Genomic DNA, 17,964 nt, shown 5'->3' with positions numbered 1-17,964 from the left:
CAAATATATTGGCGCAATGTATGATTTCAATCTGTGTTATTTGCTATAGTGGAACTATTTTTTCAGATACCTCACAACCGCGTATATACTTCCGCTCTATATTTGAGTCTGAAGCATGAATGAACGTAGTCCAACAAACTGTAATAAAACGGTAGCATTTTTTCAAAATCAAGTTTATTTATAACACTTACACCATCCAATATGTTTTTTTCATCGGCAGAACAATAAAGAAGATATTTTGCAGAAACCCCAGTGCTCCGTCATGCAAGTCAACAGATCCGCACACTTTAAGAGCTAAAGCATATATATCCAATACAACAGTAATCCCCCATAACTCCGTGTGACATATTGACGTCTTGTGAAGCCAATCGATCAGTTTTTGCAAGAAATGAAATGTTATTTACAACATTATTAGCGTGAATGCCAAAGCAGGAAGCGCGTTTTCCGTTTGAGGCGATCTTCCACTGGTGCCGTTTGGTGGCTGTTGGCTATGGATGTTGGTCTCTCTGCGCCACCTATAGAGCGGGAGCGTGAAGCGCACTTCCTGCTTGGCAAAAGCTCTGCATTAACGCTGTAAAATATTTATATATATATATTCGAATCTCAAAACTGAAAATCGAATGTCAACCCACTCAACGAATATTTGAATATTCTGGTCCAGCCCTACAAATATGGGAAAAATTTATTCTAAGAGAAACCGAGCGAAAAAACTACAACCACATGTAAACAGACCCCTTTTCCGTTTCTGGCGGGGAGTGATATATCAGCGAGCAATGAGTCTTCCAGAGAAGTCAATGGAATTTTACAAAATGCCAAATAAAACACGGCAGAAACTGTATTTCGCTACACAACTTGTTTTTAATCATCAACGAACACCACGAACCACTCGGTGAGTAGCACAGTTTTGAAAATGAACGTTAAGTGTTGTTTTAATGACATGTTTGTGCATGGCCATTGACTTCCATTCTGAAGCAGTCAAGAGACGCTTCTAAACGAGTCAAAAACTCAAGACACGACCCATTGTCAAAATTTCTGTGTCCATCACTGTAGTCAATCCAAAACAAACCAGAAATGAGACTCAAAGTGTTAAATACCGGAATTATCCTTTAAGTCTCCTGAGCTTTGAAAGAGCAACAAAACTTTACCCAATGGAGAGTGAGCGTTATTAGTGTGTTACCTTAAGACAAATGTGTTTACTGTCGTGAAGAGTCATTTCCTCCGATAACATTAGGATTCTCTCAGGGCTGCACAGATCCAACGGCTGCAACACAATTAAAGATCCATTTTAGCAAGAATATAGCTGTGTTTAACGTTATACAGCGCTGCACAGACTGATCTGTATATATTTTAATGGTGCCCAAGATCATTTTTTCAAAATATCTTCATTTGTGTTCAGCAGAACAAAGAATTTATAACAGGTTTGGAACAACTTGAGGGTGACTTAATGAGGGGAAAAAAATCATTTTTCGGTGAACTATCCCTTTAAATCTTATATTTTAACATATTTTGCAACTACACTGTAAAACATACTTTGCTGCCTTAAAATTTTTTGTTGAATCAACTCAGATTTACAAGTCATTTCAACCTACTATCATTTATCTTGTTATAACTACAAGTGAGTTGTTATAACTTATAAAATTAAGTTGACTTTTCTCAACTATATTTTATAAGTTGTGACAACTCATCTTTGTTGACATGACTTGTAAATCTGAGTTGTTTTAACAAAAAAATTTAAGGCAGCAAAGTATTTTTTACAGTGTACACACTTACAAATGTAATAAGCCACTATTAGTAAAACATACAGCTAAACGATGGCTTTACCATTTTCTTAACCATTCACTAAGTTCAATCATATCAGCTCTTGGAATGTAGTTTAAGCATTTAAATGGGGCATAGCATGCACATAAGCTTTATCGTGGCAGTCTAGATCTGCTACGCTGATGCTGCTGCTACTGCTGGCCAAATGAAGGCTTTTGCTGAAACCTGCACATAATTACAGATGATAGGAATACATGCTTCTGCAAGAAATAGGGAAAACCGTTGTAGCAGATCTAGGCAGGGGTGCTGGGGAGGAGGGGGATAAGAATAATTCTATAGCACGCTACATTGAGGTCAAGTTGATAGAAAGGAAACATCGATTTACTGCACTGCCAGTTTTAAGACAAAACGTGGCATATTTTTAACTTTAGTGACAGTAAGTGGACAGATATTGAACGTACCTGTACAAACACAGGGAAGATGAGAATCTTTGGAGCCAGACTGACGTATGTGCCGTAGTTGGAGTGTGGCAGGTGGGACTGGACGATGGTGCAGTTCTGGTAGTTGGCAAAGCTCTGTCTGTAGGATGAGGGGGGCATTGTAGTCGTCTTACCGCTGATAGTTCTACATAAAGTGGCCTGGCCTTGCAGTCCCCCATCTTGCATGTATCCCTGGCTCTGCCGCAGCCCTGTGTTTGGATGAGTCTGATAGATCCTTCCTATAAAATGACATCAAACACTTAGAATAAAAGTATTTTTACCTGCACCATGGTAAAACCATTATAACATGGTAATACATGGTAGGGCAATTCCACGCAAAGGTCATTCTTACTAATCTCTAATTTCAAATTAGTTCTTTCTTTTTCAACACCCAAAACACTAGCTCTCAACCAGGTAAAGTGGTTCTTAAGTAGCACCAAAACATTGCTGGTCTAGAATTAAGAACCGATTGCGTCAGGGGCTGGTGTTACTGTGACACGATACTAGGAGAGCTGCATGTACACGTTAATTCACCGGTTCTTTCTGGTGGAAAGCAGCCAAAACAGACCTGTCTGAAAATGTTAGGGTCTAAACTTTATTGTATGCAACCACTTATAGATATTTGCTGTTTTGTACAAGGTGTGCACCAGATGTGTCACATCCCTCACAGAGTTTTGTCACATCCATAACATTGGTTTTGCCTCATAATGCAATTCATACAATTTTCAACATTTTAAACATTGATGTTTTTATGTTGATTTAAGACCCCATCATCATGTGGACATCAGCATTTATTATTTATAATAATTTATTTATTATTATTTAAATTCTAGTCATTCGAGACATTCACACGAAAATTCCTCACTTCCTGTAATCACGTCACTACTAGAGCAAGCTCCTGATTGTTTAACGCAGCGGCAAAGTTTTTTTCAAAGATTTTTCAACTCGCGCGTTTCCAGCGGCAAAGTTAAATTTGCGTCATTGCGCGTCAATTCGCGTCATTCGCGTGAACTAGACGCGAGGATGAGGCGGATTCGCGTCTATCGCACCACGCTAAACGCCTCATTCACATCGCGAGACCGAGGATGAGGCGGATTCGCGTCTATCGCACCACGCTAAACGCCTCATTCACACCGCGAGACCTCCAGACGCGCGTAAACGCGTCTTTACATTGACTTATCATTGAAATCATTCGGACCAGATGCCTAACCCTAACACCAGATTCGCGTTTGGTGTGAACGCAGCATTAGAAGTTCACAGTACTATCTACTGAATATTCTGTCATTTCCTGTCACATCTATATCACTTGTCTATTTGTGTTTTTTGGAGGAGCCTAAATATATTTTGAATATATATGTGTTGCCTGTCAATACCCCAGATTGTGAGAATATATGCATTAACAATTTACGAACTGTAAGAAGTTTATTTTTACTGAGACATTTTAGCTGTCATTGTGGGTTCAAACGTCACGTGTCCATAATGCTGGAAATGACAGTAGTATTCTTTAGTTAGGAGTTCCAGGTAAACATTGCGAAATCTGAATATGGTAACCCATGCTGTATATTTAAACACAATGGTGTTTAACATCCCATACCGTCACTGTACCACTAAAGAGAAACAGGAAAGCAAACTTACCAAGAGTTCCCAGCGTTCCATTGGAGTCAGAATACACAGGCTGCAATATCTGCAAAGTGAAACATCACAAGGGTCATATGAGTTACATCAGACTTAAAGGGCACCTATTATGCCCATTTTTGTAATACGTAATATAAGTCTCAGGTGTGCTCAGAATGTGTCTATAAAGTTTCAGCTCAAAATATTACACATATCATTTAATACAAAATGCCCCTTTTGGGTGAGAGCAAAAATTAGCTTTTTTCTTGTGTGTACTTTTTAATTCAAATAAGCTACTCACTCCCTTACTAAAAGAGACAGTGAGCGCTTTCGGGTAAAATAGATCTGATTCATGTACATAGTTTGAGACAATAGTATCTCATTATAGAGATATCGCGGACTGTGATCAACTAACTAAGAGTGGAAACTATGGTTATGCAGGACTGTCAGTCAGTGGCCGTGGGCGGGGCTTTATCAGTGTGACGTCACATTAACAACAGAATCAAAACAGCATGTTTAATGAGACTGCTTTAGTCAAACTAACTTTGACTAATTCTCCATTAATCTCTTAAGCATCTTTTCTAGAGTGTCACAAGAGATCTCTGCAATGTTTTAAATAGTGCTCATATTTGCTTAGTTTAAAATTTGCAATAAAGTACAACATCTGAGATTAACTAAATTATCCAAGAGCAATTTTATCTAAATACATCAGCTCTATACTCTTTGGAAATTTCCAAGGATTTTTATCCAAGACAAAGGTAAAACTTAAAATAAAAAACTAAAAAATGTCTTTGAAAGAGCTATGAAAGCGCAAACTCTGAGCAATACAATTTTCCTGTGGGTAGGGTTATGACTGTGATTGTCAAATACACATGCGTTGTATTTCAAAACTGCTACCTGATTTCCAGGATTGACAGGTGAGAGGATGATGTAGTTGTCGCCGTTTGATGATGTCACTCGGGTACCTTTGAGGGTCTGCGTGCGCGTTTTGTAGTCATTCTCGCGTTTTTCAGTCCAAGACCACAATGACTCTCCTACTCCATTTCCTGTGTTCTCAGGGGCACTTCCTTTCTTACGGCGACCCGATTTGTGATTGGTGGGTCGAGAGAGCAACGGCGGTGTTTTGTTTTGTGTCTTTACGGTAGAAGAGGCAGTTTCGAAACCGGAGGGTTTGTAGGAAGGCCTGTGGATGAGTCCCTCATAGTACGGTTTCATAACGGGCATCGTCCTCCATACCACTACTGTGATCTCATTTCGACAATTCCTTCAAGAAAAAATTTTTCTTGATCAATGATGATCAGCAATAAATATGTGACCCTGCCATTTAAACTCAGCTAAAGTCATTATTTGTGTTTTACTTTAAATTATCTTATATAAAATAAAGAACATTTTGTGAAAATATAACCTTGCTCCTAATCTTATTTTATGAGACTTTAGTCTGGATTTCATAGACAGCTACAAACCTGATGGCATGGGCCAGGTCCACACACTTCCAATGCTCTACTGGCTGGCCATTCAATTGCAATAACGTGTCAAGCTGTTGTAAACCGGCCTGGTGAGCTGGTCCATCTAAACAACACAGATAAAGACACTCCAGATAGTAAGATGTTTGTCAAATAAAGCCTAACTGTGCGTTCACACCAGACACGGTAGAGGCGGCAAAAACGCGCTACTAACGTAGTTGGAAGCTTGAACATTTTGAGTTTGCTTGTTTAATTTGCGCATGAAATTCTAGTCATTCGAGACATTCATGCAGAAATTCGCGTCATGGGAGGGGCTTTTGCGACTCCGCTCGCTTCCTGTAATCAAGTCACAACTACAGCACGCTCCTGATTGGTTAACGCGCCGCGAATATCTGCCAAAATTCAGATTTTTCAACTTGTGCGTTTCCCATGGCAAAGCTTAATTCGCGCCAAACGGGCCATCTGCACCGCGCTATTTGTGCCGCACCGCGCCGCAGGATGCCTATTCGCATCTTTGCATTGACTTGGACATGGAAATCACTCGCGCTTACCGCCTCTTCCGCGTCTGGTGTGAACGCACAGTTAGAAAAGATACAAATACGATCTCTTTATTATCTCCATTAGCTTCTCCTACAGCAAGGAAAGGGGAAAATGAAAACCTGTAAGATGAAAAATTACCTGGATCAACAGCTTGGACACGTACAGGTGAGTCAGAGCAGATGGTGAAGCCGAAACCATCCTTTCCTCTTAAAATGGTCACCTGTGTGAGAGAAGCCATTTATTTAGACAAGAAATAAATGGAGCCAAGTTTTGGGTCAGCTCAAGTCCTAATGAACCTTTTCTAGAACATAATATCCATTAATAAAAATGATTAATGAAAATTAATGACCACAGGAATTTTAGAAAAAATGGATCTTCCACAGTAAAAGTAGTACAACCTAAATGATGAGTGTATGTGTCAAAAACAAACATTCCCCGGACCGGCGCTGTACCCCGGCATAGCAGCAAACACAGGGATATTAAAATCCTCAAGCGGAGACATTAGCTGAGGTTGCTGGGTGATCAACCAGCTTGGACAAGAAAAGGAAATGACGGGTGCAGAAAAGCGCCGTGCCACTGACAAACAGCGCAGAGAGAATATTTGGACAGTAGAAGTTCAAAATGTCAACAGAACCTGAAGCCAAACTAAATAGAAAATGTGCGCGGGGGGGCAGTGTCTCACATTTAACACGACATTGACCGCACAACAACAAAGCGGCCTGTTTAGAGAGGAAAAGAGAAGAAAGCGAGCGAGAGCGATGACAGCTTTAGAACGGTCCCAGCACATTCTTCTCTTCTGGGTCCACACGGTCACCCCCATTTACAAGCTTCATTCATTACTGTGATGAAATAATTACCTAAATCGAACTGCCCTGAAACTATTTTTCCTCTTTTACCATTCCTGTTTGCTGTGTTTTCCCACTTTAAATGTTTAAAACAATGATGCTCACCTGTGTGAGCAGTGCAGCACAAGGTTCCAAGTATTACTGGCTTATGATGTTCATTATGTCACGTATAGTTCAACCAAAAATGAAAATTCTGTCATCATTTAATCTGAAACCTAGACCTCTATGAGTTTCTTTATTCTGTTGAACACAAAAAATATATATTTTGATAAATAATGGTAAGCACACAGTTGACATTGCCTATTGAATTCCATTGAAGGGACAACTAATCCTATGGAAGTCAATGAGTACTGTCAACTGTGTGCTTACCATCATCAATAACCAAAATATCTGTCGCTATACATTCTGTATAACCTATATCGTTTCGAAGTAAATAAAACATGATTAAATATCTCTAAGTAAAAAACAACATACAGGGTTTACAAGGTCAATGCTGTTTGCCAATGTTATCCACTGTGTAAAACAATAGTCGGGGGGAGCTTGGCTGTGCATGTAAACCCCCTGCTTTTCTCTAGATTAGGACTGTCTCATTATGTTCTTTAAAGACAAAATTATTTACTTTAAATTATTAGGACATTTAAAATTGATGGGCCCTTGACCATTTACTTGGGGGCCTTGTCCTCTGGTTGAGAACCACTAATCCAAAAGGTGACCAGACATCCAAGTTGTATGTAAATATGTCCCAATTTTACACGTAAGCCTTAAAATGCATCCTTAAAGGGACAGTTCTGGTAAAAATGAAAATTACCCCATGAGTTCCTCCCCCTCAAGCCATCCTCGATGTATGGTATCTTTTTTTCAGATGAACACAATCAAAGCCACATCAGAAAATGTCCTGGCTGTTCCAACTTTATAATGGTAGTAAATGGTGCCTCCGATCCAAAGCCCAAAAAATGACGCATATCCCTCAGTGTACTCCCAGAGACTATTCGAGAAAAGTTTTTAACACTAGACACGAAGCAATTCACTCCAAACAAGCCAAAAAGCAAAAGACACAAACACAATCAAAGTTATATTAGAAAACGTCCTGGCTGTTCCAACTCTACAATGGTAGTAAATGGTGCCTCCGATCCGAAGCCCAAAAAACAATGCATGTTCACAAGAGATTGCGTGTCTAGTGTATGACATTGCTTCTCGTCTCATCTACATCTCGTACATCCTACGCTATGGCTGTCACGATGATGAAATGACGGTTGGCGGACGGTTTATTGTTGAATAAATTATGACGATTATTTGCCTGTTTATTGTTTGACATCTCATACATTTTTTTATGAAATAATTTTCACAGATTGTTGTGATTTTTTAAATGAAATCTTTTGCAAGGTTTATCTGGCAGTACATATTTATACACATAACACATTTTTAAAAGTAATCTGATACTGTCTTGCTTATAGACCCCTTCAAGGTTTGTAAACATTGAATGGTGCGCGCGCAGCATGGGGTCAAACTGTTCATACCACCCAGGCTTTATAATTTAATCTAACATGGCTGAAAAATGATGACTTACCTCAAATGAAGTGAGCACTACAAGCACAAGCCTCTTTGATATTTGCATTGTTCCGGTCTGCACGTTAATTGCTTGCATTTAATTGTATTTTTTTGTTTGTGAGATTCTGCATGAATCGCGAAAACTTAACGGAAGACCTGGTGCGATTTTCACAGCCCACGACGTAATTAAGCATTTTTGACGATACCGAATAATACGCAACTAAATCTGCTGTAATGGCTTTTCTGACCCCAACATGCGCAGTGGGAACCGCCTGTGACGTGAACCGTGAAGGGGTCTATACAGGCGCTACAGCTCCCCCTTGTGTTTTTTAGAGAAATGTGCCATAATCGCGGTGATCTGAAATCATGCAATGAGGTAATGAGACAATTATTTAATCATTGTGACAGCCCTATCCTACGCCAAACGCTAGAAGCACACTCTCTTGTGAACCCATGTTGGTCGTTATTGAAAGCTAGTTATTTTAGTTTGTATAGTTTTAAATATTAAAATCTTTCTTACAAAATCGCATCAATTGCCCTCAGAAGGCATTTATTAACCCCCTGGAGTTGTGTTTATTACTTCTGTGAAGGATGGATGGACTTTATTGAGGCTTCAAATCAGAAGCACCATTTACTACCACCACAAAGCTTGAAACCGCCAGGACACCCCCTAATACAACTCAGATTGTGTTCATCTGATAAAAGTTAATCATAAACATTAAGGATAGCTTGAGGGTGAGCAAATCAAGGGGTAATTTTCATTTTTGGCTGAACTATTCCTTTAAATTTCAATATTCTGAATTTCTTTAATTCTGTGCAATACATTTGTTAATTATGTTATTGGTGCTTGGTATTTGGTCCCGTTTCAGAAATTGTGGAAACTGAATATAAACAAAAAGTGCCCGTGAGGACAGAAACACAAAAGATGTGACACAAATATGATTCACGCCAACTGCAGTAAATCAATTCTTTTTCTAAACTATTGTTATACTTATCATCTTTGCAGACAAGGGAGGACCTCCCACATAAAAAAATAACATTGACATCATTCACCTCCTGCGTCCCTGTTTGGGACAATCTGGTTACCCTATTTATCTAGTTCTGTCAATCACAACACACATATATCCTACTGTATATACATACATCCCCTCCATCTTCATCTCGATTATTTATATCACAAGCTTTGTTAACCAAGTAGCTTTAGTTAAGCAAAATAAATCTGTATATTGACATTTAGTCATTCACCCATCACATCCATCACCCATTGTGAGGTTCAAACCTATAAGCAGCCTGGACCTTTAAACATTCAGCTACCGCACTGCAATACAAACCACTTAAACATATTCCTCAATGTACTCCCAGAGACTGAACTTTCCCCACTTTCTATTCAAGAAAATTTTTACACTACACCCAAAGCAATTCACTCCCAACAAGCCAAAAGCAAAAGACACAAACCTGTGGCAGGTTTCGTTCGATGCACAGCCTGCACAGTCCGTGTATCGTATGCATAGCTCACCGCGTATACGTCCACCTACATGTAAGACACTCTTGACTCCTGGCGTCTTGAATAAAAGTAAAGTCACACAGGTGATGAAGTTTCCTCCTCTGTTTCTCTCGTGCGGCTATGCATGCCCACTCATGGGAACAGCTCGGAGCAGAAGAATGACAGGAAACAACCTTCCAACCCCCCAGTCAGTGGCCAGGCAGTATGTCTGCTCTCGATAAGCCAACGTGTTTCCTGAGTAGCTCTCAACAGTAGCTGCTGAACTCGCTCTCTGCGCGCATTGGGATGGAGCTCGCACAGATTTCGCGTAAACACAAACATTCATTACCATCCAGAGACATTAAGTATGTTATAAAGTAGATTTGTAAGCACGATATATAATTTTCCCAGAAATCCAGAATTCCAAAATACACACAGACCTGTGCTAGGTCTGACATCGCAGACCTGTGTCAAAAAACAGTAGCTCAACAGGAAGTGCATGGTGCTAGCAACACTCAGGTCATGGGTTCGATTCTCAAGGTACACACATATTTATATACCTTGAATGTATGCCTAGTTTGTTACTTTGCTATAACTGAACAGCCTGCTCTGACATCATATCGTCAATACAAGTGTTCCCGTTACAACCAGTCATGAGTGCTCAGGAATCCCTGAAAAGTCAGCTAAAAAACCGAAAGGCCGATTTTCGGGAAAAGAGGAAGGAAAGGTAAGAATGATTAGCAGCGCATTTGACCGGCCTTCACATAAAAAAAAAAGAGTGAGGTGGGAATCTAGCAGGGATAAATCATAAACAGAGTGCAGGATCAAGCTTCCTATTACAGCCACTTTGTTGGCCTTTCCCGTTTCCCAGCTTTGTCTGAGGAGAACAGAGCGGGCGGAGAACAGTCCTGGGAAAAGTTGCTCGCTAAAGTGGATGGGAGGGTTTCTGGGATGCGTTTGTGTCTGGGGGCGAGAGCTGTTGGCTGCGTACAGTCATGCAATATCCAAAAGTGCATCCCCACACCTCCCTATATTCCTATCTTTCTTATCAGCGTGCACTTGTATTCCCAAGCGAGTGAGTCTGCTTGCATCTCTAAAGGCTCTGTGGTGGAAAATCATCTACTATTTTTGTACACAAGTTCTCTTCTTTTAAAACATGTTTCAAAATCCTGGTTTAACCCTTTCTTACTAACATTCTTGCTTTATCTCACCAGATATGGGGCCTCATTCATAAAGCATGCAAAAGCACAGATTTGATTTTGGAGTGAGTGCAAGCAAAAATCCACGAAAACGGTCTTTGACGTTGAAAAGTGATTAGCGCTACATCATGGTCTTAGCAGACATACGCACTTTACATGTAAATGCATCGTTTACGAGACAGAGATCTGAAGCTGTTCGATTTTTTTAACATTTTTGATTTATACATTTCACATCTGAAAGTAAGGCTTACACACATTTTCTGTATGTACGTTCGCTCTATGAATCACACATACACTGTAAAAAAATCCGTAGAAATTACAATGTTAATGCAGCGGTTGCCGGTAATTTACCGTAGATTTAAATTTATGTTATTTACTTGCAAGAGTTTGTTCAAATTTAAATAAATTTTAAATATTAACAAGTCTTTATCTTTACAGAATAAAACTATATAATAACAGCCTCATGCAAAGCATTCTGGGAACCAGAAATCATCATCAACCTTTTTCTGTTTTTTGCTTCAGATTTTGTTTCCCAGAATGTTTTGCTTGATACTGTTTTTTTAGTTTTACTCTGTAAAGACAAAGACTTTTAAATGTTAAATGTTCATTTAACTTTGAACTAAATGTTGCCAGTAAATAATATAAATTTAAATCTACGGTATATTACCGGCAACCCAGCTGCAATTTCTACGGATTTTTTTTACAGTGTATGCACTTTTGATAAATGATTGTAAAATTATCAAATTTATAACACTTTCTACACAGCATTTTATAACTGTTGCACCTGCTGGGTGTACCCAGACAGTCCTAGTCTGGGCGTAAAATGTGCTTTACGTCCTACGTAGAATTTACACCTGTTGCACCATCTAGGCCTAGCGCACGTCTGAGACCAAATTATTATGTCTAGTCAAGGGTAGGCGTAAGTATAAAGTTCTGACTTGTTTCTACGGCAAAATCGAAATGATTAAATTGACGAGACATTGGCGTGTCTGATTAACACAGGATACGCGAGCAGTGGGCTTGCATGCATGACAAAGTGAGAAACCTCACAAATGAATACTTATGCTTAAATATTTAGAAGATACAGAACTTATTAACAGCTTTGTTTAATTTCATTTTAATTTAGTCAAACTGTTAGAATTAATCAGCAAATTATTACCTTTTGTGCAAACAGGAAAAGCTTTTGTTTAGTTAATGCAGGTTGTGTTTGATAGAACTGCACATCCTAGGGAAAGGGCACTGACAAATGTGTAAGGGGCTTTTTACACCTGATCACTTTATGCGTTTTATCTGATCGGATAGCTATCAGATCATAAAAAAACAGGTGTAAATGCCCTCCGAAACGTTTTCGAGATGGATTTAAATCTGAACCCTCAAACCACTTCAGGAAGTGGTCTGGGACGCATTTCAGATGAAACTTGAAAGTGTAAATACATCTGGTTGATGAAACCACATATGTCAGCGCATAACTCCTCCCAAACATAAACACGTAATCCGGAAGTTAGCCGGCAAAGTGGCAAACAAACAAAGACGACATGCTTATTGCTTTTTGGAGCAAGACAGTGTGTTAATAAAGCAATAAACCCCAAGAAGCAGTGGGTTACCAGTGCATTTTATATGCACTAACAACGCCCCTTAGCTGTTATAAAATGCACTGGTAACCCAACGCTTCGAGGGGTTTATTGCGTTTATAAAACGGTTACTTCATATTCATAATGTTAGCGGGATTTTATAAAATAAAACACAAATAAGTTGTAATTATATTAGTATAAATATTACTCTTCCGCCAAACAAAGTAGTTCCTCAGAATCAAGTGTGGCTGCAACAGAGCGCAGTTCACAAACAACAGAGACGCAGCAAAGATACAATGAAAATATGATTAAAGACTGTGGTGTTTATTTTATAAATCAACATTCATCTAATTTATACATTAACATTTATATCGTGCAACTGTTGAAGTGATGATCAAATATGTTTGGAAGCATGCTTAACTTTTTCCACGTCAGCGTTTTTTTTTAAGTTGCCACCCAGTTTTAGTTGAATGCCTTACAGAAAAATGATCTTCTTTAAATAAACATAAGATATCAAATGAAAGAACAGTCCATCCGCTTTCCAACAACATCAAAAAACCTTTCATCCTACCTTCATTTGTTGTCTAATCAGTTATCACCTCTCAAATTTTCAGCTAAATGCGGAGATAATTCCATTTTTGTGAGGAACTTTGTAAGAGATCAGATTCAGAGCCTGATCAAAACACACGCTAAATCCACCACAACGCTGTTGTGTCGAGTGAATGCCTCAGTGTTTAAGTTGGGTAAGATTGCCCTCTAGTGGATAATAGCGGAAATATCAATAAGACAAAAAAAACTTCAGAGAACGTTTTCTCTTTATTGATGAAATGTTTTATTTATTGACATTTATCTGGATATCGCCATATTTGTGCAAACGTAGAAAAATTAAAAAATGATTAAAAACTGTGGTGTTTATTTTCATAAATCAATACGCAGCAACAGTGGCGCAGTGATACTTGTGATGCGGTCTGAACCGTGGGTTTACCGGGGTATTTTATCACAGCTTAGAACGCGTTTCAACCAATCAGAATGAAGAACCAGAACGAGCCGTTTTATAAAAAGCTTTTTAGAACCAATAAAAGAGTCCAGTGATAAACTCAAATGATATTTAACTAAGAAATAAAATTTTAAAAGAGTTTTTTAATCGCTTTTCCCCGTCATGGACCTGTATGTTAAATCACCGCGCCGTCACTCTCCTGCTTATGCCAAGCAAGGAGATGCGCATCCCCTGCCCAACATACAGTACAACATACAGTAAATGCTGCCTTTTGTTGCATAAATGTCGTCTTAAGTTTTTTAAGGCGGAGTAATGAATAGAGTATTTGCATTTGGTGCGGCACACAATAGAGATAACTCGTCAATTAAGAGAAAATGCTTTCCTGCCAATGAGAAGAATTTCCGGCTTTCCGCAATACCGCTATTATCCACCAGGTGGTGCATTTCCGCAACTTATACAATCCGGAAGTAGCGCCTACGTGAAAGAAAAAGAACTCCGTGTATGTTTTAAAGATCGCTCTGCATCTGATCTCTATCAAAAGTCCTTCACAAAAATGGAATTATCTCAGCTTTTTGCTCAAAATTGGGTGTTTTTGAAGAAACCTACCCATTTTTGAGAAGGGATAAAAAGAGAACTAATGAAGGTAGGGTGAAACTTTTTTTTTTTGAAAGCAGAGGGTCTGTTCTTTCATTTGATATATTGTTTGTTTATATATTTAAAAAAGAAAAGGCATTAAACCTTTGTGTAAATCATGAAAAATGCTGCCGCTGGCTGGCAACTTTTTTTAAAAACGCTGGCGGGGAGAACTTTTGCCATGAACTATATTAAATGTAACTGCAATTATAAATTTAAATATTCGATAATTGCTGATTCTATAAACAGAATTGCATCAACAAAATATCAAATAATGCTTATGGGACATTCTTTAAGATGTTTTCCAATTTCTTTTTTCAAACCTCACAATATTTAAACAACACTGATCTTACATTTCCAGCAATCCAAAAGTCTATAGTATACCAATTACCGTAATCCAAAAAAATAAAAAAGTATTAAATAGTGATAGACCAGTGTATTGAAGTGGCCGATATATCGGCCATTATTTTCATGTTTTTATTATCAGCATTGGCTGATAAATCTTTTCAAATGGCCAGTAAATTCTTAAAAATGTGTTGTTCTTATTTAAAAGACACTCCGATGTTAAGAAAACGATGATGGATGATTATTCACTTTTTAACATGATGTTATGTTGTGTTACACTGTACTGTGAGATGTCAGGTCCACACAAATGTCTTGTAAATATGTTTTAAGTACTTTAAAAGGGTATATTTATATATATAATGCATAACAAATGTTTAATAGTTTCAAAAAATGTTCTGTTTGTCTCTCATTTACTCCATTTACATTGGTGTTACAGTATTTCAAAGTCAATCTAATACACTGCTATACATTTTTACCTTTTGCTTGGTAAGTACTAATAACAATAAGGTTGTATTTATTAACATTAGTAAATGAATTAACAATGAGCAATATAGTTTTTCAGCATTTATTCTTCTTTTTTAATGCCAATACAATTGTTCATGTTAGTTCATTGTGCACTAACTAATGTTACAACTTTTTGGAAATTTTACAAAAAAATGAGGAAATAAGCATGAACTAAGACAAATAAATGCTGTAGAAGTATTGCACATTGTTAGTTTATGTTAGCAACCTTATTGAAAAGTGTTACAGTTTCATATAAACATTTCTATATGAAAACATTTATTTTTATTTACAAATATGTTTTTTAAGTCAACAGAAACAAGCACTTACCGTAAATGACTGCATGTTCTCTGGACGTGTGCTCTCGGCTCCAGCTTCATAGTTGGACGCAGCGGCTTCTGAAAGATACACAAGAGAGTCCCACGAGTCCCAGGCAGACAGATTGCTCTTTGAATACATCTCAACCCCCGGGTGTTATTCGCTCGACCAGAACACCGTTCTAGCCGAGCAGAATCCGGTCAGAACTGTCTGCAGGCTTCAAGTGAAAGTGACTCTACACCATATGAGATGACCTAAGCCTGCATCCCTGTGACCGAGGCTTACTGCCCTAGAAAAGCAAAAGAGAGAGAGCACGCACCCTAGTCCCCTAAAAGCATTGCCCCCTTAACAACCGGCGACAGGCTCCCCCACTTTGTAACCATGGAGATTACGCTCCTAGGAAACAATGTCTTTTTAAACATCCTTCATAGAAAACAGCATTCAAGAGAGACACAATACAGCTGGCTCTCTCTTAAACATCCCAGTGCCATGACTCAAGCCCCCTCGCTTTCATTTCTCTCTCTCTCTAATCAAACTTAATCTCGGCTGAATTTCTTAGACGGCACACGTGTCTTTCCGTCTCCGCCCCCGGGAGCAAAATCCGTCTTTTCCGAGATGAAAGTAAGATGATCTCTAACACGCAACAAACAGTAAGCGACTGCATATTAAAATTTGCACATTTCTTTATAGAGGTCACTTTAAGGACTGGCAGTGGGAGGGGAGGAAGATCTTTAAAGTGGATTCAATCTGACTCGGACACACCATGAGCCTTTAGCCTTTTAATTCTCATCTTATTCCCACAGCTCATCAGCGAGTGTCGGCCCCTGGCCCCCGGCTCTTTGTTACTGCTCTCCGCAGGGATGCTGTACATTTTAACATCAGGTCCTCTATGTCCCGCTTATAAGTACAAGGCAATGCTTGTTAATTTAACAGCAGCAAAAAAACAGCAAATACATTTAGAGTCATAGACATGGGGACAATCACCTAGTCGGATACAAAATAGTCTTGGAAATACCTTAAAAAATACATACATACAAATTTTAAATGGTAGGATTTACGCAACTTGCTCATTAATTAATTGAATCAGGTATCTAAATGAAGCTCTTTTTGATGTGTAGGTTGCACATTAATCAGGGTTCCCACACCTTAGTTAACTTCAATTCAAGGACCTTTCAAGGACCTTCCAGGTCCAATACCCTCAAATTCAAGGACTAAATGTGGAGACACATTTTAAGTGAGAGCAAGGTTACATCGTGTTAACTTTTAAGATACACTGTTACAATTCCCTTTCGAGGGAACTCGCGCTGCGTCACTGCAGTGACACTTTGGGGACGCCTCCAGGGGTAAGTGCGTCTGAATGTGTATATCAAATTCAACCAATGGTGAGGCTTAACAACAAAGACAGGGTGACGCAGGAGCCAGGAAGTATATCGCTGCCTATCTGAAATATTGCAAAAGACGGCATTACAGGGACGCAGGAAGTATGGCAAGGGAGACGCAGCATCTCGTTCCCTTCTCAAGGAACAACAGTTACATACGTAACCCGAGACGTTTTCATGTGTCAAACACAACTATGCAAAAAAGCATTTTTGTATGAATCGAAATTCGCATACAGAAGATATAAGCATTTAAAGCGAACAGTTTAGCACGTGTGGTTAAAAAGTCTAGAATTTTTATTTTGTTATCCTACACTACACAGGGAATAATATGGATTTTTTTCCCAGAAACATACATACATTTGATTTAACTCATCATCTTGTTAGGGATTCATGTTAACCATTTTGGAAGAAGGCTGGTGAGTTAAATCAGGTGTTTTAAATAAGGAGGCATCTAAAACTTTCTGGAAGGGGGTACTTGAGGACCAGGATTGGGAAACACTGTCCTACACTACACAGGGAATAATATGATTTTTTTTCCAGAAAACTTCTTGCACAAAATAGATTCAAGCACTTTCAAAGACCTGTATCTATGTATGAATTTTTTTCCCAGATTCACAAACTTTCAAGAATTTCAACGACCAGTGGGAACCCTGATTAATGATTTTTTACAATGTTCATGTAGCTCAATTCGTAGAGTACTGCATTAGCATAGGTCATGGGTTCAGGAATCAGGGATGCAAAGCTCTGGAATTTTTCAAATATCCCAAGTTGGAAACTTAAAGGAATAGTCTATTCATTTTCAATATTAAAATATGTTATTACCTTAACTAAGAACTGTTGATACATCCCTCTATCATCTGTGTGCGTGCACGTAAGCGCTGGAGTGCGCTGCGATGCTTCGATAGCATTTAGCTTAGCCCCATTCATTCAATTGTACCATTTAGAGATAAAGTTAGAAGTGACCAACGAGTAGACGAGTAGTTATACAAGCAAGTTTGGTGGTACAAAATAAAACGTATCGCTTTTCTAAGCGGATTTAAAAGAGGAACTATATTTTATGGCGTAATAGCACTTTTGGGAGTACTTCGACTCGGCGCAGTAACACCCTCCCTCTCCCATTATGAGACTGAGAAGGGGAGCGGACTTTTCAGGCGAGTCGAAGTACTACCAAAAATGCTATAACGCCATAAAATATAGTTCCTCTTTTAAATCCGCTTAGAAAAGCGCTACGTTTCATTTTGTACCACCAAACTTGCTCGTATAACTACTCGACTTAAATAGGAAAAACGTT

At 38.7% G+C, this 17,964-nt stretch overlaps 1 protein-coding gene across 3 annotated transcripts in view; it reads right to left on the bottom strand.

Annotated features, from left to right (window-relative positions):
- Positions 1-17,964, bottom strand: part of rgs3b (regulator of G protein signaling 3b) — a 65,135-nt gene that overhangs the window by 28,012 nt on the left and 19,159 nt on the right. For 2 of the 3 annotated variants that reach the window (XM_055200618.2, XM_055200619.2), the window contains 7 exons: positions 15,307-15,374; positions 5,993-6,074; positions 5,315-5,420; positions 4,749-5,115; positions 3,873-3,921; positions 2,220-2,476; positions 1,178-1,261 (listed from right to left, as the gene is read on the bottom strand). In XM_055200618.2, coding sequence (XP_055056593.2) covers positions 1,178-1,261; positions 2,220-2,476; positions 3,873-3,921; positions 4,749-5,115; positions 5,315-5,420; positions 5,993-6,074; positions 15,307-15,374 — 1,013 coding nt within the window. Of the gene's footprint in view, positions 1-1,177; positions 1,262-2,219; positions 2,477-3,872; positions 3,922-4,748; positions 5,116-5,314; positions 5,421-5,992; positions 6,075-9,702; positions 9,881-15,306; positions 15,375-17,964 lie in introns of those variants that run through there. The other variant, XM_055200620.2, reaches the window with a different exon arrangement.

This window comes from Misgurnus anguillicaudatus, chromosome 22 (genome assembly GCF_027580225.2).
Source record: "Misgurnus anguillicaudatus chromosome 22, ASM2758022v2, whole genome shotgun sequence".
NCBI lineage: Eukaryota > Metazoa > Chordata > Actinopteri > Cypriniformes > Cobitidae > Misgurnus > Misgurnus anguillicaudatus.
This window is presented reverse-complemented; position numbering and strand designations above follow the sequence as displayed.